Source organism: Microcebus murinus, chromosome 7, assembly GCF_040939455.1.
Source record: "Microcebus murinus isolate Inina chromosome 7, M.murinus_Inina_mat1.0, whole genome shotgun sequence".
Lineage (NCBI taxonomy): Eukaryota > Metazoa > Chordata > Mammalia > Primates > Cheirogaleidae > Microcebus > Microcebus murinus.
The window spans coordinates 87,106,569-87,130,344 of NC_134110.1; the positions used below are offsets into that span (position 1 = coordinate 87,106,569).

Here is a 23,776-nt window from a genome sequence, read left to right on the forward strand (position 1 = left end):
AACGTGTTTCTTCCTTTTAGCCCCAAAAGGAACACTGAGAAACGTAATCGTGAACAGGAAAATAAATATATAGAAGAACTTGCTGAGCTGATTTTTGCAAATTTTAATGATATAGACAACTTTAACTTCAAACCTGACAAATGTGCAATCCTAAAAGAAACTGTGAAGCAAATTCGTCAGATCAAAGAGCAAGGTAAGAGGACTGAATTAATATTTTGGAGCGCTGAATTGGTTTCTATTTTTCCATGTGTGAGAAGGCCCTTCAGAGTCCCTTTAATCCATTTCTTATGCTTAAATTATTGATGAGGAAATGATGTCACAGTGCAAGATGAATGCAAGTATCACTTGCAGTGGTTTATAAATAGGCTTTATATAAAATTCAACCATTCCCTAAAGACAGAGGAGAACTGAGGTGAGTTAGGGTGATGTGACTTTTCATCTGGTAAACTCAATTAGGTGCCCACTGGTTCTCCTTCCTCCACCTTGGAGTTCTCATAGCTTAAACAGCAAGTGATTGTCATCATTCGCAAGTGAGGAGCCAGAGGTATGGGAGTGAACCCCCTCCTGTTTCGGCTTGTCAGCATATTTGATTAACTCTGAGCCTCAACTGGCCATGCAGCTAGATTAGAATTTCTTTACCTGAATGACAGGAGATTTGAAAGGCTCTCACCCTCTAGTAAAAATTCTTTTGTGGAGTTGAAACAGAGAACATGACAGCTTTCTGAGAATCATTTTATGCTTCTCTTCTTTGATAATTTTGCCTACAGAAAAATATTAAGAAAATAGTATCTTAAAAAACATTTGATTTTGTGGTGCCAAAAAAAAAATCTTTATAAATCTTTATTCAGCATGTATGAACAGTGTCTTAGTGCTCAGGGCCAGTATATGCTCTTGAAGTATTTGCTGCTTTCCTTCAGGGATAGGGAGATGCTTATCTTTTGTAACCTGTCTTAAAAGCATCCTCTTAGAGTTCATACTTTTTTGATCTACGCTGTATATAGTATACAGAAAGGCATATTTTAGAAAAATAACAAGTCTTTGTCTTTATAAGCATATGAGCCTAAAATCTGCCCCTATTATAAAATCCTACTAGCATATTATCATCTTAGTATTATCCATTTTGATGCATATATTGTTGAGCTAAATTTTCCCATCCAAGTACTAACCAGGTCCGACCCTGCATAGCTTCTGAGATCAGACAAGATCAGGTTAATTCAGGGTGGTATGGGAATAGACAGTTGAGCTAAATTCTGTATAAAACAATTTTCAAGTATAGTTTTGTCTTCTAAGAACTTAAAAATATACACATCATATACACAACCCAGTTTCTAATACCAGGCCACTCTGAAAATCAGTCTTTATTTCCTGATTTGTCCATCAGAATTCTGTCATCCTAATAGCATCCAAGGAATTTCTTCTCCCAGTGACTACCTCAGTCTCTCTTCATATCTTTCCTCTTTTTTTTCCCTTTGGGGTTCGCCAGTTATCAAAAACTCAGTTTTAATTTCAATTTTGCCCTCATTTTTTGGTGTCAGCAAATGGGTAAAATAATGTTTCCTTAGAACTCTTAGGAGAAATAACTGGTCAAACTTACACAGTGCTTCAAAGTTTCTGCATTTCTATTTGCTGATACTCTTGTAGTAGAGAAAACATTAAGCTTGTTGTTTCAGGTTTCTAAGGATTTGGAATGATTCAAGTTTATGAACATTGCATGTTCGATAGCACTTCTACATTTTAAAACAATTATATATACCTTTTTAACCACAATGAAGGGTCTTGCACAAGTTTTTAAAGTTTGCAAAACCTTGGTAATTCCCCTTTCAAACCATAAAACATGTTAAGATGTGTCATGCTGGGACGGTGCCATGCCTTAACTGCAGTGTTAATCACAAGGCTGCATGCACAGCCACCCAAGGAGCAGCATAATAAACACCCTGTCACGTCTTATTTTTATAATAATGTTCCTACTAATTTGAAAGGCAACGTGGTTTGAAAAGGGAAGCAAAACTTTAATACCAAATGAAAACATGAAAAGTACAGATACATTTTTAAGTTCTCAACTAATCAAATATTTTAAGAATATTCCTTGTTTCATAAATTCATTTTTAAAAAGAGCAGAATTGGAAGCTAGGTCTGAATCTTGCTTCCAACTGGGAGCTTTTTGAACCTGGGCACATTATTTTACCTCCTTGAATTTAACTATAACAACACGTAGGTCTTAGAGCGGTTGAAAAAATTATGAGCTGTGTACACTCACTCAGTAAGTGCCTGTTGTAGTAAATGTTTAGGAGTTTTCTTTCCCACATTAAGCAGAAAGGTATCTTTTTTTCCTTCATCTATGCTAAGATCTTCAGACAGTAATCTCTTCACATGGAAAATGAAAGAAAAAAGAGGTTGAGGGATGGCTATTAATATTCTCCCTACAGCCTTACTTGAGGAAAACAAAATTTTTCTGGTGTCAGAAATTCTGTGCAGCCCGTGGGCACCACTCCACCGACAGCTTTGTTTAGACCAATTTGATTTCTCCGGGCAGCTGACGGCCAGCCAAGGTTTAAGAGCAACACATAAGTCAGACTCTTCTGTCTCACTCTGTGTTTCCCCTTGTCCCCCAATTGTTCCCCCGAGCAGTCACCTTAAATAAAATCCAGCTACTGTCTTTACACCATTATCCAAACTTAATTTGTATTTCATCAATACCTAGCCTAAATGAAGCGAATTGGGAGCTCATGACAGGATGATCATTATATGCTAAGCCTGCATTTGTGGCCTTGAGATGTTAAACTGGGTTGCGTGAGGTGTCATCCTAAAGAACACACAGTCAGGAAAGCTGGGCTCCTCTTTATAGAACCCCCTCCAGTGTCAACCTACAGTGCATTGGCCAGGCCTGAGGGGTTCATCCCCTCAAATCTGCTCGCTCTTCAGCCAGTGCTCAACTTTTCATTTGCTTTATACATAAAGGGAAAGAAGAAAGGATATTTTTAAATGGCCTAAAGGATGGAAATTTGGAGGGGGAATTACCAGGTACTTAAATTAATAGGCGTTCTCGCGTACATAGCCCTTTATGAGGCGTGTGTTGGGTGGATGCTAGTCCTACAAGAGCTCCACCACTGGAATGGACTTTGTAGAAACTGAGCAAGTACACACAAGAATTTCAGGCTAATAGTGTGATTGCCATTAAATATGGAATTCCATACAAGCTGATGGTTTTCCTTTGGCCCACATTCATAGTTCCTCAGTTATTAACTAAGTTAGTTACTTAGTAATTAAGTTAGACCTGTTGTACCTTACTGAATTTTCTTGGAGAATTTCTGCTAGTTAAGACCTAAATAGTTCTTACTATATGCCATGCACTTTTTTAAAGTACTCGGGTTTGATAACTATTTAATACTCAAAACACACTGTGTCATAGGTATATTGTTTTCCCCTTTTACAGGTAGGGAACATGTGGCACAGGGTGGTTAAGTAGCCTGACAAAGTCACACAGCTGCTAAGTGTAGCAATAGGGTCAAATCCACGCAGTCTCACACCACGGTCTACACCTTCACTGCAGCTTTTTAATACTGAAGTATGATAAATTTGGTATGATGATGATGATGATGGTAAATGTTTAGAAATTCTGTCTTCTGTAACTTAGCAAACAATAGTCATGGGTAGCAAATAACTTTTTTTTGCCTAATTGGGGAGGCTGATAGTGTTTCTGTTCTAACCGAAGAAGAATAAGTACACGCATACCTCGGAGATATTGCAGGTTCAGGTCCAGACCACCGCAATAAAGTGAATATCACAGTGAATGAAGTCAGGAAGTTTTTGGTTTCCCAATGCATGTAAAAGTTACATTTACACTGTATTATAGTCTATTAAGTGTGCAATGGCATTATGTCTAAAAAGACAATGCACGCACATTAATAAAAAAAACTTTATTGCTAAAAAATACTAATAATCATCTGAGCCTTCAGCAAGTCATAATCTTTTTGCTGATAGAGGGTCTTGCCACAGTGTTGATGGCTGCTGATCACAGCCGTGGTTGCTGAAGGTTGGGTTGACTGCGGCAGTTTCTAAAACAAGACTACAATGAGGTTTGCCACATTGATTGAGTGTTCCTTTTGTTAAAGATTTCTCTGTATCAGGCGATACTGTTTGATAGCATTTTACCCACAGTAGAACTTTTTTCAAATTTGGAGTCAGTCTTCTCAAATCCTGCCACTGCTTTATCTACTAAAATTATGTAATATGCCAAATCCTTTGTCATTTCAACAGTGTTCACAGCATCTTCACCAGAAGTAGATTCTGTCTCAGAAAACTACTTTCTTTGCTCTTCTGTAGGAAGCAACTCCTTGTCCATTCAAGTTTGATCATGAGATTGCAGCAATTCAGTCCCATCTTCAGGCTCCTATTCTAATTCTAGTTCTCTTGCTATTTCTACCACATCTGCAGTTACTTCCTCCACTGAAGTCTTGAACCCTTCAAAGTCATCCATGAGGGTTGAAATCAACTTCTTGCTTCTCCCAAACTCCTATTAATGATGATATTTTGACCTCCTCCCATGAATCACAAATATTCTTAATAGCATCTAGAATTATAAATTTACTTTGGCCAGATCTATCAAAGGAAACACTATCTATGGCAGCTATAGCTTTATGAGATGTATTTCTTAAATAATAAGACTTGAAGAGTGAGATTACTCCTTGATCCATGAGCTGCAGAATGGATATTGTGTTCGCAGGCATGAAAACAGCATTTATCTCCTTGTATATCTCCATCAGTGCTCTTGGGTGACCGGGTGTATTGTCATTGAGCAGTAATATTTTGAAAGAAATCCTTTTTTTCCTGAGCATTAGGCCTCAACAGTGGGCTGAAATACTCAGTAAGCTATACCATAAACAGATGTACATCCAGGCTTTGTTGTTCCATTCTAGAGCACAAGTAGATTTAGCATTATTCTCTCTTTTTGTCTGTCACCCAGGGTGGAGTGCAGTGGCAAAATCATAGCTCACTGTCACCTTGAAGTTTTGGCCTCAAGTGATCCCCCTGCCTGAGCTTCCTGAGTAGCTAGGACTACAGGCATGAGCCACCACACCTGGCCGATTTCTTTTTCTTTTTTTTTTTATAGAGACAGGGTCTTGCTTTGTTGTCCACTCCTGGCCTCAAGCCATCCTCCTGCCTCAACCTCCAAATTGCTGGGATTACAGTCATGAGCCATGTGCTTGGCTGATGTAGCATTATTCTTAAGAATCCTAGGATTTTCTGAATAGTAAATGAGCATTGGCTATAACTTAAAGTTATCAGCTACTTTAGCCCTAACAAGAGTCAGCCAGCCTGTTCTTTGAAACTTTTAAGGCAGGTATTGATTTTTCTCTCTAGTTATGAAAATTCTAGGTGGCATCTTCTGATGTAAGGCTATTTTGTCTACATTAAATATCTGTTTGATGTAGCCAGTTTCATCTGTGATCTTACTTAGCTAGAGCTTCTGGATAATTTGCTGCAGCTTCTACATGAGCACCAGCTGGTTCACCTTGCAGTTTTATGTTATGAAGATGCCTATCTTCCTTCACCTTCATGAGTCCACCTCTTCTAGCTTTAAACTTCTCTTCTGCAGCTTCCTCATAGAATTGCAGACCGTTAGGGCTTTGCTCTGGATTAGGTTTTGGCTTAAGGGAATGTTGTGGCTGGTTTGATTTTTTTGTTTTTATGTAGGACATTAAAACTTTCTCTGTATCAGCAAAAAGACTGTTTCATTTTCTTATCATTTGTGTATTCACTGGAGTAGCACTTTTAATTTCCTTCAAGAACTTTTCTTTTGCATTCATACCTTGGCTAACTTTGGTGTAAGAGCCCTAGCTTTCAGCCTATCTCAGCTTTCAACATGCCTTCCTCACTAAGGGTAATCATTTCTAGCTTTTGATTTAAAGTGAGAGACATGTGACTCTCTTTCACTTGAACATTTAGAAGCCATTGTAGGGTTATTAATTGGCCTATTTTCAATATTGTCGTTTCCCAGAGAATAGAGAGACCCAAGGAGACGGAGAGAGGCAGGGAACAGCCGGTTGGTGTAGCAGTCAGAACACACATAGGCATGGTTCATGATGCCCAAAAACAATTGTAATAGTAACATCAAAGATCAGTGATCACTGATCATCCTAACAGATATAATAGTAATTAAGAAGTTTTAAATATTGGGAGGATTACCAAAATGTGACAGGCATGAAGTGAGCACGTACTGTTGGGGAAAAAAGTGCTGATAGACTTGCCTGTCGCAGGGTCGTCACAAACCTTCAATTTGTAAAAAAACATATCTACAAAGTGCAATAGAGCACAGTGCAATAAAATGAGGTATGCCTTTATAACCTATGATCAACAGTATATCCTTGATATTGCAAGCTTTAATGAAGATAGAATATTTTTCCACTGAACTGCTTATAATTCACTTTCGTTCATTTTCATGTGGATTAATGGCTCATATTATTAATGAAATCCTTAAAATTAGTAAGCAGGGATGGAATTCCAGTTCTCATTTCCTTCTAGGATCCCCTTATTATTTTATTTCTTCAGTACATGGAAGTTTTTTGTTTAACAGCTCTCAGATGAAGAGGATTTAAATAATTGAATGTGCCCTAATGCTTTAGGATTTTAACAATTTATGACATGAGCCCTCACTTCAAGACCTAAACTGGCTTTCACACCATAGAAAGTAGACATTTCTTGTTTTCTTGGAATGAAAAGAAATTAATTCTGCCATTGATGTATAACATTGATCATACATCAATACTGTATGTATTAATTTCATCCAAGAGCAAACATTCACTCAATAAATTTTTATTGAGAATATATTAGATATAAGGCATATTGTTATTCACTAGAGGGGAATCCAGTGACGAATGGTTCTTTTCCTTGGAGCGCTTCCTCATTTGGGGGGTGGAATTGGCTTATAAACTAGCTGTGGGACTGTAGGGGACAGTGGAAATAAAGTATGATTAAAGAAGGAGGCTTTAAGGGGGAATAAGTTTGAACTGGGCCTTGCTGTAAGAGTAAGATTTAATAGGTAGAAAAGTGGGCTGGGGGTACGGAGAAGCGTTCCAAACAGGGAATGGAGGAGGCTGAGAGGGGCAAAAGAGTGCTCAATGGCATGCATTGTGTGTCTAGACTGTCGAGCTGCAGAGTAAGATCAATTGAATCATTTGGCTGGATTGGAGGCTGAAAGGAACAGGTCAGGACCAAATAGGAGAGTATTTGGAATTTGGAGAAGCTGGCATAAAATGAGAGAGCTCTAACTATCTTCAGCAGAGTTGCCTTGACGTTATCTACCGTCTTCTCTAGATTCTAGCAATACCCTATACTGGGAATGGGAGGTGTTTGGGTTTGTTAATGCTACTGACTCTAGGTAATGCAAAACTAATAAAACAATAAGAAAAAATAAAGTTACAATAAATGCTAGAAGACTATAAACTGTCTTATCTATAACAAAAAATAATAAATTATGTTTTATAAATAACCTTTCATTCATTTTTATAACTTCTTGAGGGGACTTGGAGTAGGAGGAAGTAAAGAGGGGAAATGACAAAATTGATAGAGATAGAAAGACAGTAAGAGACACCCACAATGACAGACCAGTAGAGAGCTAGACAGAAAGATGGAAAACATTCTCAGAAGAACTCACATGCAAATTCAAACACAAAGAGAAATTTCTAAATATAACGTCATATTTTATAGTCTCTTATGACATTGTCACTAATAGCTTAACACAGAGTCATATGGTGACAATGGGCACGCTTTGCAGATAAGAGCCCTTATGCTGAGCCCTGTAGGTGCCAGCCCTCCCCTTCTAACTCCACCTCCTCCTGCCCTCTCTTTGGTGAAGAACACCCACGTTTCCTGGCTGCTCAGCCCTCCCTTGTACTTGTCAAAGGGCAGAGTGTGCCACCCACTCCTGCCTCTTCTAGTGCTGGGGCTTAGAAGTAGTCGTATCTACCACTGTGCCCAAGGGAGCAGCACTGGGCCACGAGAAGTGGCTCAAGATCTTCCCTAAGACACCCCCTTTAGGGAGCCAGGTTGATCATTTCCCCCAACTTGAATGAATGGCTGCTAGTGGAGTCTATAACAAAGTCCAAAAGAAGAACCCTCACGATAGCAGAGAATTCTTTCTGTGATCTGTCTCCAGTCCTGCCATATTCTCCCTTGTTCCCACCCACAACCTCCTTGCCCTTGCGTCCCCTGCCGTGTGACATACACAGGCACAGGCACGGACACATGTGTGTTAGTGGGTTCCTACCTCTGAATCTTCTACCTGGAATTCCTGTCTCCTCTTCCCTTTCAGCTGGTTGACGTCTGCTCACCTTTAGTAGGCCGTAGGCTGGAGTGTTACAGCTGTTTTAGGTTTATAAAGCACAGCAACAAGGAATCTAGGTGGAAGGCAGTAGATGGTCCAGTGGGAAGGGGGCTTCACCAAGACTCCAGGTCTGACCAGTTGGGCCTACTCCTATATTCTTATATTCCATTTCATCGGTATGTAATACCCTAAGACCATTACCCTAGACTACTTATCGTCACTAACCACATACTCATGTCATTATCCGTACTCTTTTTTTGCATTTGTGTCATTCATGCTCTTTCCTCTCTATCCAAATGGCTTCCTTTTCCTGTCTGTCTATTACCATTACAGCCCTGCTATTCGTTCTTCAAGTCCCATCTCTAATAATGCATTTTTCACAGAGCACTTCTTAATCTCCCAACCCATATGAACTCATCTCCTTTGACACTCTATATCATTTCTTGTACTGTCTAATCTTATTCTGATTAGTGTTTTTTATACCTCTCTTTTTCTACCCAATTCAATGATACATTTCTTGGTGGCAGAGATTGTATCAACTCATCACTTGCACCTGCAGCAGTTCTGAGCAGAATGTTTGTTCTTAGTTGATGTAAAATAAATATTTGTCAAATTTTTCTGATGCCTAGCCTTTAGCCTTATATAATGGTTTTATGTCAGAGACGAATACTGCCCTAATTTAAGAACTTAAAATTTGTATTCTAGTAATTGAGTGAGTACATTCCCTTTCTTGTACAAGGATTGCAAATTACAACTTGTCTTGTAACCTTTATTATTTATAATATTTTTGTTTGCTTCCTGAAAGTACATTAGTGTCATAAAGAAAATTTGAGGGCCGGGCTCGGTGGCTCACGCCTGTAATCCTAGCACTCTGGGAGGCCAAGGCAGGCGGATTGCTCGAGGTCAGGAGTTCGAAACCAGCCTGAGCAAGAGCAAGACCCCGTCTCTACTATAAATAGAAAGAAATTAATTGGCCAACTAATATATATAGACAAAATTAGCCGAGCATGGTGGCGCATGACTGTAGTCCCAGCTACTCGGGAAGCTGAAGCAGTAGGATCTCTTGAGCCCAGGAGTTTGAGGTTGCTGTGAGCTAGGCTGACGCCACAGCACTCTCTCTAACCTGGGCAACAAAGCGAGATTCTGTCTCAAAAAAAAAAAAAGAAAATTTGAGTACTGCATTGTTAGCTTTCATAAACTCTGATAAATTTAGCTTTCTAGAGCCTTCTTTGTTTATGTAAGCATAAGGAATCTATACAGATTGTCAGCTAGGGTATATTTTGAAATCTTAGGAAATGAAATATTTTATGACTTCATAATTATTTTTATTATGATCTTTAATTGCTGTTAAATGTTTTCCCTAATGATTTTAAATAGATATGTAGAAATAGCATTCTAATGTACATTATAATGTATAACATAGAAAGCACATTCATACTTGATATTAGTGCTGTGCAGATATTGGCTATATTGATTTTGAAACAACTCATATCTAAGATATGTCAGGTATATTTAAATTTCCATGAGCTAATATCTATATGTAATTCACTGTTCTTAGTTTGAAGAATGTTGCTAATTTTTGAGAAATGAATTAAATATTTGGGATGTGGTAAGGAGAACAGAATAAGAGTTTCCAATTGTATTATAATTTGTATATAATTTCATTATGTGTATATTATTTATTCACTATTACAAATGGCTAAATATCAGATTCATGTATACTAACTTAAACATAGAAATAAATAAAAAATATAAGGGCACAGATGTTACTGTTTGACTGTTCTTTTTATTGTCATTCACTGGTTGGTTTAGATTTAAAGTACATTTTTCATAGGTATTTTGAGTTATATATTTTTTAAACAAGTGACTAAGAATTATCCTATTTCCCCAACCTGTTGTACTAGTAGAACGAGGGAAAAGGAAATAAGACAATTGCGTGGGCTGAGATGGATTGTGCAGTAATAAATTATTATATATGCAAGTATTTTAATTGGTCATTCCTTGAAAATTTTTTTTTCAGGTCAGTGGTTGTGTTTGTGGTAAATAAAGCATAACATAAATTTACTCTCTTAACAAGTTTTAGGTGTACATTACAGTATTATTAACTATATGCACATTGTTGTACAACAGATCTCTAGAACTTCATCTTGCATGACTGAAAATCCATTCCCAGCAACTCTGTTTTCCCCTCCCCCAACCCCTAACAATCATCCTTATATTTCTGTTTCTATTAGGTTGACTACTTTAGATACCTTTATGTAAGTGGAATCATTTAGTATTTGTCTTTTTTTGATTGGCTTAGCATAATGCCCTGAAGGTTCATCCATGTTGTCACATAAGACAAGATTTCCTTCTTTTTTAAGGCAGAATAATATTCCATTATGTATCTATCACATTTTCTTTACCCATTTACCTACATTTAGGTGGCTTTTGTATCTTGGCTATTATGAATAATGCTACACTGAATGTGCATGTCCAAATACTCCTTGAGATCCCATTTTCAATTCCTTTGGATATATACCTACAAGTGGGATTACTGGATCATAAAGATAATTTTATTTTTAATTATTTCAACAACCTCCATACCGTCTTCTGTAGCAGCTATACCATTTTACAGTCTCACCTGCAGTGTGCAAGAGTTTCGGTTTCTCCATATCCTAGCCAACAATTATTTTCTGGAGATTTTTTTTTTTATTGTGGCCATCCCAACAAGTTTGAGCTGGTATCTTATCATGGTTTTGATTTGCATTTCCCTGATGATTAGGAATGTTAAAAATCTTTTCCAAGGAGATATTTTGAAATTAGTAAGGATCTAATGCCACGTTGCATCGCAGAAAGAGTTCTATAGTCAAATATCTTAAAATCATATATCACTAAATAGTTTAGGGCACTAACATGACCATAAGCCAAGAGTACAGGGAGGAGATTCTGAGGTCCTGGAAGGAAGATCCCTTAAAGCAGATCTGAAATCAGTAGGAAAATGAGAGAGAAGTACAATGGTATTGAGGTGTCTCCCTTCTGGGCATTTTGCCTCATTTCTGCCATTTCTCATGTTCCCCTAAAAAGTTGTCTTTCCCTGAAGCCTTTTGCTGCATTAGACTTCCTTCTGTAGGTTACAGGGAACGGAAGTATAAGTCTACTGCTTGTCTGTTCATCTGTGGTTTTGAGGGTGAGCAAAACAGAGGCATTCACCTGTGTTACTCTCAATTCTTCTTCCTCTTTTTACTGTTCTTCACACTGAGATATTATAGTTCATTTCTACTTAGAAAATGTTCACCTTTTCCTAATTGCTGAGTCATTTATCCCCGGTAGTAAGTGTGGCGGCCCATTTTTTTTAATCCTGCCATGTTCTCCCCCACCCCCGATGTTTATAAGGAAATAACTCAGGGAAACAATAATGGTGTTTTTCACCTCCACTTGGTTGGTAAGAAATGGGGACTCGTAGAGCTTCCGCTTTGTCATTAGTGCAAAGTACGCTACAAATTGACCTTCCTGCAGTTTTAGACTCTGAAATTATAATCGTTAGTCCAGCTTCTATTCCAGAGTTTCTTTTATCGGCATGTCAGATCTTCAATAATATTTTGTTAGAGGTTTTCTAAGAATATGACCATGGAGGATAGTTCATTGAATTACAAGAATTGCAGTTCTGAAAAAAAAAAAAAATGAATTGCAGTTCTGCTTATAATACTTATTGATTTAAGGACTCTAGATACCAATTATCCTTTAACCTGAGAATTGATTTCAATCTGACCCTTTTTTTATTGTGGTAAATATTCATAACAAAATTTGCTGTCGTTAAGTGTACAGTTCAGTTGAATTAAGTACATTCACGTTTTTGTTCAAAAACGTTATTCATCACCATTATTCATCTTCTATGAGTTTGACTATTCTAGGTACGTCATATAATGGAATCATAGTATTTGTTTTTCTGTGACTGGCATTTGCCTTTCTATGATGTCCTCAAGGTTTATCCATGGTGCAGCAATGGTTGCTCTGAATCATGTCACCTGACTAGGGTAGACATCAGAAAAATGGGCCTCCACACTTACTACCAGGGATACATGACTCGGCAATTAGGAAAAGGTGAACATTTTCTAAGTAGAAATGAACTAAAATATGTCGCCTTTGCAAGTGTATAGTATGGCCTGGCATTCATGGAGGTGCTCTCTGGTCATTGAGCTGGAAATGAAAAGATGAGCCAAGGCCCATAACATGGAGCTCCAATAATATTTAATATATATACTAACAGTGGTACATGCATGCAATTGATAAAATAAATATATATTTTGTATAGTTATACCACAGAATCCACAAAGAATTGGTTCCCAGATCCTCTGCATATACCACTATCCATGCATGCTCAAGTGCATTATATATAATGGCTTCGGATTTGCACGTGACCTATGCACAACCTGCCATACACTTTAAATCATCTCTAGATTACTTACAGTACCTAATACAGTGTAAATGCTACATAAATAGTTGTTATACTGTATTTAGGGAATGATGACAAAAAAAGTTTGTGCATATTTCAGTACAAATGCAGCCATCCTTTCTTTTCTTCTGAATACTTTCAATCTATATTTGGTTGAATTTACAGATGACAGAACCCACAGATATGGAGGACCAACTGCAGACATTATACAGAGATATCAAAAGTACTGGTAACATGAGTTATCAAAGATTCTTCTAGGGAATCCTTGCCTCGTTGGTTCTCAGTGGATATGATTAGCCTTCCAGCTAACAGAGGAGTGAGTAGGGTGATGTCAGGATGTGGTCTGGCACCAAGAAGGGTCTGATGAGGACTTCCTTCCCACTCTACTTTGCCATCTTTCTTATTCTCTTTATTGTCAGATTCCATACAGAAGAAGTAAGACACATTCATGTTCTATGTTCAGCAACTAAAGTCTGGCCTGTGTGTCCCTCTCTTCACTGACACTGCCCCCTGGACCGTCATCAGTGACTTCCAGCTGACCTGGCGGCCCTTCTGCTCTTCCTCCTGGTTCAGTTCGCTAGTAGCTCTGCCTCTGATGACCATCTCTGTCTCAGGACGCTTCTGCTTTGGGGCTGTACTCTATTCTTATTCATTTACTGACTTCTCTTCCCCATGTCACCCTTGGCCTTCTTTTTGTCCCCACTTAGATTTCCTCCTTAATCAATTTTAGCTATTTCTTACATGGGTGCTAATTACTATTGACTTCAAATCTTTGCCCTCGACCTTACCCTCATTCATTGCACAGATACTCAGCGAGGGTGTTCACCAGTCCCGTCCCCCTTTCCCCCGAGTACAATTTAGCTATCCATCCACATTTCTAGCTACCATTATCCATCTCCACAGGGCTGCCTCATAGACACCTTAAATTTATCGTATCTCAAACTAAACCCACTTTCTCCTCTGCCTTCTCAAAAGAATGGCTTATCCTTGATGCCAGTGTGTTACCACCATATACTGATCATCTGTTTGTGCTTACCTAGGCAGGACATCTCAGAGTCCTCGTCACATCCCCCTTCTCTTTTACCTCTTCCTCACTCTCAGCCAGTCAGCTCTGTCAGGTCCTCACCGCATTCTGTGACATCCAACCCTATGGTTTTTCCACATTGTAATTCTCAGCATTCTAGTTTAAGTCATCTTTTCTTACCTAAACTCTTCTACTTCTCTACCTTCTAAAATCCATTCCCACTGCTACCAATATTAACTTTCTAAAAATGTGTTAGATATGTAACTTGTGGTCTTAGAACCTTCAGGAGTCTCCCTACCTAGAGAATGGAGTGAACTGTCTTTCCGTGGCATTCAAGGCCCTTTACCATGTGGTCCCAGCATGTTTTCTGGACTGTCTCCTGCTCTTTTCTATCCAACTATTGTACTTCTAGGCAGACCTCAAGCCTTAATTACTCTCTAACCTGCAGCTGCACAGTTTGTGTGCCATTGTTAGAGAAATAGATATTTTATTTGGGCTTGTAATATAGTTTAGCCTGAAAAACAACAAACACAATTTTTTTTTTTTTTAAGAGACAGGATCTCATTCTTTCACCCAGGCTAGCGTGCAGCTGTGTGATCATAGCTCACTGCAGCCTCCAAGGCCTGGGCTCAAGGGACCCTCCCACCTCAGCCTCCCGAGTTGCTGGGGCTAACAGATGTATGCTACCACATCTGGCTTTTGGTGGGGGGGGGGGGGCGGGCAGTAGATCCTCCTGCCTTGGCCTCCCCAATTGCTGGGATTACAGGCTTGAGCTACTGTGCCTAGCCCATAGCTTATTAATGTATATATCCTTTTTCCTAATGTCTTGCACATAAGAGATGGTTAATAATTATTTATACAAAAATGAACAAAAACTAGAGACAATGCAAAAGCAATAAGAAATCTGTGTTTTTTTTCATATGCTTCAAGAAGGTATAACTAGAATAATGGGGACAAAAAGGTGGCTGCATTTAAGGATCATCATTTACTGCTGTGTCAATTTGAAGATAGGAAATTAAACTTTTTTTATCTCCAGGAATATATCAGTCCACCATATGAGTAATGTTTAAATGAAGTCTGATACTAAGAATCAGAATTCTTTATATCCAAGGGTACTTAATTATACTTTTTCCATTTAACAATACTAAGAGAATGTCATAAATATATGCATACATACTGTTTTTAGTTACCGTCCCCTCATTTTTGGAAGCCTGCTGCATTCTCTGCTCTGTATATCACCCCTGAAGTGAGACTCCTTCAGGGTGGTTGTGATTGTGTATGTTTCTTAGATAAGGAAACTGACATGCAGAAACAATGGTAAGGTTGAGGCCTTAAAAGCAGGAGGTTCCACGTTAGACTTCAAAGCGCAGTCTGGTGACTCTGAAGCCTGTGATCTTTCTACTGTGTTCCATTATCTACCTCTGAGAATGGTGGTCATGGCTTCAATTTTGCCTTTGTTTATTATGAGAGAAAATATTGTTCCACAAAGAAATTCCAAAGCCAACACACTCAAAACCAAAATAAAGATTTGCAGTAGTTATTGCTGTGTAATTAGGGGTAGTTTTAACACATCATTCAAAAGAGGAGATTTTGATGATGATTTTGGGGTTAGATATAGTTTCATTAAATATCTTAAATCTTATGAAGATTGTAGTCCAGACCTATGAGGAAGCCCTGCAGCCGACAGCACCTGTAGGTTATAACTGCTTCTAACCCAAGTTCTTGTACATTCTATGCCCCTATGCTCTGCTAACTGGGCAGCTTTGATTTCTGATGATATCTATCCGAAGTGAAAAGAATAAAGGAAAGGTTATTATCCTTTCCCCTCCAATTACTAAAGTGTTGATCAGTGAGAAGAATTCCTCATAGCCATGAAAACCGTCTGAATACTGTTGCTCTGTGCTCAGAGCATTCGGGTTTTTCTTTGGTCTCCAGAGGGACAGAAGATAAGGGGTGCGACGAACGGTGCCCCCTATAATGCTGGTCCTACTGAGCAAGTCATCTCACAGGTGGCTGTAGTGTGGCATGGTGCGGAGCACAGCAGGATGTGACCATGGTGTGTTTGGGGTGGGAATGAATTGGCTCTCTTTCCACAGAAAGGAATGTGGTGGGACAGCTATCGGGGAAGAAAGCTGTAGGCTCTAGCAGGATGAGACGGAAGGCGAAATTTCTGTAGCCACCAGGATTCTTCCGATAAAACAGCAATTCATATATAACCATTTATGTTTAGGGGACTTATAAATATCAGGAACCTTGGTATAACAATCTAGTTGCAAAGGTAAATTATAGAACATAAAATGTAATTAGTATTAGAAGCCTAGAGCCAGATGAGCGACATAAAAATAGAAGAAATAACTGAAGAATTTACACTGTTTGTTCTTCAGAGGCAGAATTACCTCTAAGCTAATGAAGCTTAAGCTTCAGGACCCCTTATTTGCGTGGGATCCTGTAAGTGCTAGGTGTTGTAGAGTTTTCTAGATAGTGAAGTCACGTATCAATCAGGAAGCGCTTACTCAGAAGCTTTCAGATTATCTAAATATTCCTCAGAAGAAGAAATTTGAATCTTCTCCAGTGCCCTAGTATTTTGCTGCTATTTCTTTTTTCATTCTGTATAAATATTCACTTTCATACTTAATTGTGTATTGTTAAAGAGAACACCTCCCTTTAATTATATAAGCTTCAGGCCCTACAAAACATAGATCCATCTTTATGTAACAGCAGAGTCTAAATATACACTCCATGAAAAGCAAAAGGGTCAGCCACCACAGTGAAATGACAGCTCACACATATGGAGTTCTGGCTTTGTGCTGGGCACTGCTGTTTACATACGTCATCTCATTTCAGCCATGCAACACTCTTGTAGGTAAGTTTAGTTATTATCTCTATTTTACAAAATGGAACCTAGGGTTTAAGTCTACACTCTAGTCTCATCTAGTCATACAGCTAATAAGTGGTGGAACTAGCACTTAAAGCCAGTGCTCCAAAGCCAGTGTCTCCTAGTGAGGTAGAAGGACAAAATATAATTGCCACCCAGCTGTTTACTCTTGGATTTGTCTGCCATTTGAATGAATTGGGTAAGCATGGTATCAGCAGTTATTTAAAACACATTGAAACACCATGTTTTAGTTACTGGGAAGAATATTTTTTTGCAGGTCCCTATTTCAGAAGATGATGCACATTTCAAGGCAGGTCAGCTTTTCCTGTTAAGCAAAAGAAAAGAAAGAAAGAAAACAAAGAAAGAGATGATTAAAAGATTCCAAGAAAATAAAAAGTTGCTCTCTAGGTCAAAGAAGAATTAATGGTAGTTAGCCAGAAAATTGGATACCAAGTTTATTTTAGAACAATCATTTTGTACCCTAATGTGAATAGAACAATTTTTCTGTCAGAGTAAACTGTTGTCATTTTATCTCTCTGTCTTATTTGTGCAGTGTAACCTCTAGATAAACAATAGTTCTAGCCTTGTTAAGAAGTGTTCTCTCCCATTTCAGAAAATATATTGAGGGCAGAACAGACATTACTGACAATCACTGTGACCACCCCAATATTCATTCCCTTATTGACAAAAACTAAAGGAATGAAATCTAAGGGCCAAGAGTACTTAGCTATATGCAAGACCATATGGAGTATGTTTTAACTTGTGCTCTGGAAAGGAAGTATGGAAAATGAGATTTATTACATTCAAATATTTAAACTTAAGATTTTAGATATCCATACTTACTTGAAATGGTACCTTTGCCTATGTTTATTTCTGTTGTTTTATACAAAAGAAAGCCCCGATTCAACATGGTCACATTGTAAAAATACATTACCCAGGAGCGAAAAGTTGTTCAATTAAAGTAGACTTGGATTTCACTCTTCCAGTGTTAGAACCTTGATCATCTGTAATAGATTTAGAGTCCTGTTGGGCCTGTGTTAGCAATAAGGCATTTTATCTTGTGGCAGAAAAGAAGAGTGAAATAAATAATGGCAACACTGGCGTGGTGCCGCTTCCCGTACGTTCATCACTGAGATGCCTTTTAACTCCCAGTTCATACTAAGTGGCAGAGATTGCAGGGTTCTCCAGCCACTGGGGGAGTCAGTATCCTCTATTTTAGGCTGGACATGCTTCACAATACAATGGTGATTCCTTCCATTTTGTAAGATTTCCAAGTGTTACATGTGTTACATGTATTTTATTATGTCTGATGCGGTGAGAGGGAAAGGAAAGAAAGCAATCTCTCTGGGAATTGACATTATTTTTGACCACTGGGAAATTAAGCTTACCTTCTTAAAACTTTTTCCTTTGGTAGACCATCTTCAACTTGTAGATCCTTTATGTCATATTAGAAAAAAAAATAGCATATAGTGCATTTTATTTGGAATATTGAAAGGGAGCTGAAATTGTCAGAGATCAGAGGAAGTTATGTGTTTTTGTCTCGTAGATTGTATGGAAGTACATGTCTCATACCAACAGTCCTCCACCTTTTGGGCACCAGGGACCACTTTCATAGAAAGACAGTTTTTCTACGGACCAGGATAGGGGATGGTTTCAGGATAATTTGAGCATATTACATTTTTTGTGCAGTCAGACTTCTCTGCTAATGATAAAATCTGTATTTTCAGCCACTCCCCAGCACTAATATCACCACCTCAGCTCCACGTCGGATGATCAGGCATTAGATTCTCATAAGGAGCTGCAACCTAGATCCCTCACATGTGCAGTTTACAGTAGGGTTCGCGCTCCTGTGAGAATCTAATGCTGCTGCTGACCTGACAGGAGGCGGAGCTTATGCAGGGATGCCAGCGATGGGGAGCGGCTGTAGATACAGATGAAGCTTCATTCTGGCTCGCTTCCTGCTGTGCAGCCCGTTCCTAACAAGCCCCTCCACAACCCAGAGGTTGGGGACCACAGTCTTATAGGATTGAATTTGTGAATCCATTGTGTTCTCCACTGTTATGCTTTCTTAAGAAAGAAACACAGTTTTTGACCTTAAAACCATTTTTTTTCCTAAGATTTCTTTGTGAGTTAATTGTTTGGAATGAAGGATATTTTCCATCAAAACAATGTAAGTTTTGGTGATTAGATTCTGGACCAGTTCCATAAAGCCTGTTGTTACCACTAATGCTTCTAACTAGAGTAGTTCTTTTTTGTTGTTGTTAACCAGAAGCACCAGAGCTCACAATAGAGTAGTTCTTAATATGTGGCGTGTGTACAGCTGTGTTTCAAACTATTAGAGATGTTGTTGTGATAAATAAGATACAAATTCTTTTAGAGGCATTATTAAATTTATTACAACCTTTTCTTGCTGTGATACAGGGTATCTGTCCCAAAAGGAAAAAATTTGTAAAATTTTGTGGATGAAGGTGCATTTAGCTACAATTTCCCATTTTCCCTATGTATGGCGACTTTTGGGACACCATGTATATCAAGTATAGATACTGTCCTGTGGGGCTCCATTTTCATTGATACTAAAAAGAGCCCTCTTACCCCAAAAGGTGGGAAACACTGACCTGATGTTTATTACAGGGTGACAGATGCCATACAGGCTGGTCAATCAGTATACCCATGTACTTCTTGGGAAGATCTATTCTGGATCTCCAGAGAAGCCTGGAACATGACTTCCTCTTCCTTCCCTTCTTCCCTGGTGACTGTTCTGGCTTCCTCCCCTCCAGACCTCCACTGCCAGGCAAGGCCAGTCATGACTTAGCACAGAAGCAGAGTTCCACAGGGGCGGGCGTGTGGGTGGTGGGGACACCCAGACACAGGCGTTTGTGCAGTCTGGAATCCAGGGCCTACCCAGGGCGCAGGCTAGCAGAGTAAATCTTCAGAGACCCTGGGCCCAGGTTTCCTTTCCTTTTCTTCACATTTCACCTGCTTCCCATTCCACTGTCTTTCCCTAACCATCCCTTTGTTCCCATGGGGAGTTTTCTTCTCCTCTGGTCCACTGTGGCACAGAATACAGGTCCTGACGTACCCTGAAGCAAATGCTCAGCTCTTTGGGGATTAGCTAAGGATTGTTACTGCTAGTACAAGTCAAGTTAAATGACAAAGGAAAAGTCACAAACCTTCAGCAGATCTTAAAATCTCATAATAAATTGTATTGCAGGTATTTTTTGAAATATAAGTAAAGCTCGATTTCAGTCTTTGTCTATACTCCCCACATTGTGTTCAGTCTTTAGAAATCTCGCAGTTTATCTTTTTTTTTTTTTTTTTTTTGAGACAGAGTCTGTCTCTGTTGTGCAGGCTAGAGTACCGTGGTGTCAGCCTAGCTCACAGCAACCTCAAACTCCTGGGCTCAAGCGATCCTTCTGCCTTAGCCTCCCCAGTAGCTGTGACTACAGGCATGTGCCACCATGCCCTGCTAAATTTTCCTATATGTTTTTAGTTGTCCATCTAATTTCTTTCTATTTTTTTGGTAGAGACGGGGTCTTGGTCTTGCTCTTGCTCTTGCTCAGAGCTGGTCTCGAACTCCTGAGCTCAAAGGATCTGCCCACCTCGGCCTCCCAGAGTGCTGGGATTACAGGCTTGAGCCACTTCATCCAGCCTAGTTTATCTCTTAATCTCCCAGTAGATACCTGTGGGTCCTCCTCACTAATATATAGACTTCCCCCTCTTATGTCTGTCTCTTTCTCCCTCTCCCTCCGTCTCAGAGAAAAACTTAGTCTAATCTAGGAGATCACTTTGCCGGAGGATATTCTAAGTGGGGATGCAGGGAAATGTGGATGAGACCATCAGTGCAGTTTGGGGGTGGGTAGAAATCTACACTGTGTCTCTTTTGACTGGCCGTGTTTCAGTACTAAAGGAAATATATATTACATGGCTGACCAGGTGGACTTTTGAGTTTCTGATTCCTACCTTAGTGGCTTCAAAGCAATAGCAATTTTGGTGTCTACCTATTCAATATAGTAGTTACTCAGAATTTTAAGGATATACTCTGCCCATTCCTCACCTCTAGGACACAATAAAGCTATTTTCTTTCTTTCTTTTTTTTAAGTACACAAATTATGAACAGTGTAACTTTTTTCTGAAAAGACTGGGGTGGGAGAAGTTGTTCATTTTGAACCTGAAAGCTTTTGGATCCAGTGTCAGCATTTGTAAAGACCTGCATGGCTGGGCGTGGTGGCTCATGCCTGTAATCCCGGCACCTTGAGAGACTGAGATGGGAGCATCCCTTGAGTCCAGGAGTTCAAGACCAGACGGCGCGACCTAGCAAGACTTCATCTCTACAAAAAATTTCAAAATTAGCTGGGTGGAGTAGTGCATACCTGTAGTCTCAGCTACTCAGGAGGCTGAAGCAGGACAATTGCTCGAGCCCGGGAGTTTGAGGCTGCAGTGAGCCATGACCACACCACCACACTCCAGCCTGGGTGACATAGTGAGACCCTGTCTCTGAGGAAAAAAAATAAAAACAAAAACCCTGAGGTATCCAATGTTCTTATTTATGCCGGAGCCATGGTCATGTGCCTCCTACTTTCTCAATTAGTTTTCTGTCTGTGAGGTCTGTCTCTTTTAGCTCCTTTACCAAAGTATTCTCTCCAAAATGATCCTTGACTTTTAGACCACCCTCCCCTAATTTTGCTCTTTTATTGAATTTTCTCTTCATCTTCTCCTAACTTTCTTTGACTTTCCTTCTTATAAGTAGTCGATTATGGTAATACCACTATACTGCTTCTCTCCCATATTCATCTGAAGAGTCCCGTAGGTACTTTTCATATACTCTACAAAGTCCTCTTTTTTTTTTTTTTTAAATGTAGGTTTTTAGTTGAGCTCCCAATTTCCATATTAGGAAAAGTGAGAAAAAAGATCTAGACACTGGTGGGTTTTAGTTCCATTCTTAGTGATTATACGTTCCTTAGAAAGGCCAGAGTCTGTAATTCATCTTTGTATAGACACCTTTGTAGTTAAATGATTGTAGGTTTTCTGTATGTCTACATGTTAACTGAGTTTAATTTTAAAAAGTTAACAAATTATTTTTATTCTTGTAGAGTATGTTCTTAGCCTGGATTTTTGAGACTTGTAGTTCTAATTTCCTTTGCAATTAGGTTTATCCTGAGAGGATAATATTAAAAGATCATTAACCTTCACATTTTTATTTTCCAAAATTCTTTTGAGCTGCTACATTTCAGAGAACTAATTAGGCCCAGTTAGCGTCCTGAGGTGTATGCATTGTTCCTGATGTGTTGATGGAAGTTTATTTTGAGTTAAGTAATCAGCTTTGCCATGTTCATTCTCTGATGAAAGCATTCTTAGTGAAAATCTTAGATAATTAGAGTCTCTCTTCATTCAGCATCCAAATCAATGCTGTTTCCTCAACTCTCCAAACAGGCTGAGTCTTTTAGCTAAATAAATAAAAACCTAACACTTATAAATTTATAAATTTTAAGTTTTCATTTTTCTTTCCCTCATAAATCCCTAACTTTTTATTTATTTATTTATTTATCTTTTTTATTAGTTTTAATTTTTTTTTTTTTTTGAGACAGTCTCACTTTGTTGCCCAGGCTAGAGAGAGTGCTGTGGCGTCAGCCTAGCTCACAGCAACCTCAAACTCCTAGGCTGAAGCAATCCTCCTGCCTCAGCCTCCCAAGTAGCTAGGACTACCGGCATGCGTCACCCTGCCCGGCTAATTTTTTCTATATATGTATTAGTTGGCCAATTAATTTCTTTCTATTTACAGTAGAAATGGGGTCTCGCTCTTGCTCAGGCTGGTTTCGAACTCCTGACCTCGAGCACTTCCCCCCCTCCCCCGCTGCCGCCGCCCACCTCACCCCCGGCCTCCCAGAGTGCTAGGATTACAGGTGTGAGCCACCGCGCCCGGCCTATTTTTTTTTTATCTTATTAAAATTGGAGCTCCTCCTAACCTTAGAATCCCTAGCTTTTTAAAATGACAATCCACTAACCCCATTTCTGCACTTGGCTTAACCATGGTAGTGTGCCTTAAAACCCATAAGAGGGAAGAGCCTGTCTTTTTTGTCTTTGCATCTCCACCATCGAATATCAGGTTTCCTTTAAAAACATAAAATACTTTTTTAAAAACATTAGAAAATAAAATTCCTTGTCCCATCTGTGTGCTTGAAGTTGATCCTTTATAGCCTGCCCAGACCACTTGAGGGGAACAGTAGCTTTCTCTAAGGTGTGGGTCACTTCAGCCCTCTTGTATGGAGGGTCTGTGTGGGTCAGCAGTTGCAGTGGAGGGTCGGGATACAAAGATGAAGTCCACAGTTTCTTGCTCAAGGACTTGACAGTTGACAGTCTTAAGGGCACTCTAAGGGAGTCTAGATCAGATCAGATGATGTCCATATGATATAGTAAATGATACCATGGCCATGCTGTGGAAGCACAGAGAGAGGGTAAGCAACTTGGATCTCCTAAGATTCTAAGAGTTCCCTAAGGAAATTGTATCTGCTGAACCAAGAAGGCCTAAGTCACCATCCAGTAAAGGCAGTGGTACCCAAGAGCCCAGTGATTCCACTTCAGCGTGGCCTGCTCTGTTAGAGACACCCCAAATGAACCGGAATTTAGTCCATCATGTTCCCCCTGGCTGCGCTCGTCCAAAGGGAAAAGAAATAGGCATCCGCCATCCATGAGACAAATGCTTTTGGCAAAGAAAAAGAAAATGCAGAATTATTTTAATGTTTAAACAAAATATTATATTTGGTAAAGTATTCCATGTTTTATCCCAATGAGAGTTAAAATTAATGTTTTGGGGGTTATCATTGATAATTGAAGAAGTATTTTGTTAATACTGACTTTGATTTAAAATTTAAATTTATTAGTAGGAAAACCGTAGAAATGTTACTAAATTTAGTTTATTAACAGCAATGTCTCAAATAATTTCAATAAAATATAGTCTTCTTACAAGTTTCTAATTCAATTTCTGTTCTGTCCAAAAAAATGTAATGTTCTTAACTTTTAGTAGAAATATTAGAGTTTTGGCTTTGTAAGACTGCTTCTAATTATAAATGCAGAACAATAATATTACTTTGCGCCTTTCTTCTATAGAGCTCAAAGTGCTTC

General features: G+C 39.0%; 1 protein-coding gene across 5 annotated transcripts in view; it reads left to right on the forward strand.

Annotated features, from left to right (window-relative positions):
• NCOA2 (nuclear receptor coactivator 2) overlaps window positions 1-23,776 on the forward strand; it is a 282,123-nt gene that overhangs the window by 183,467 nt on the left and 74,880 nt on the right. For all 5 annotated transcript variants that reach the window (XM_076005235.1, XM_076005234.1, XM_020288881.2 and 2 more), the window contains exon 4: window positions 21-193. In XM_076005235.1, coding sequence (XP_075861350.1) covers window positions 21-193 — 173 coding nt within the window. The remainder of the gene's footprint in view (window positions 1-20; window positions 194-23,776) is intronic.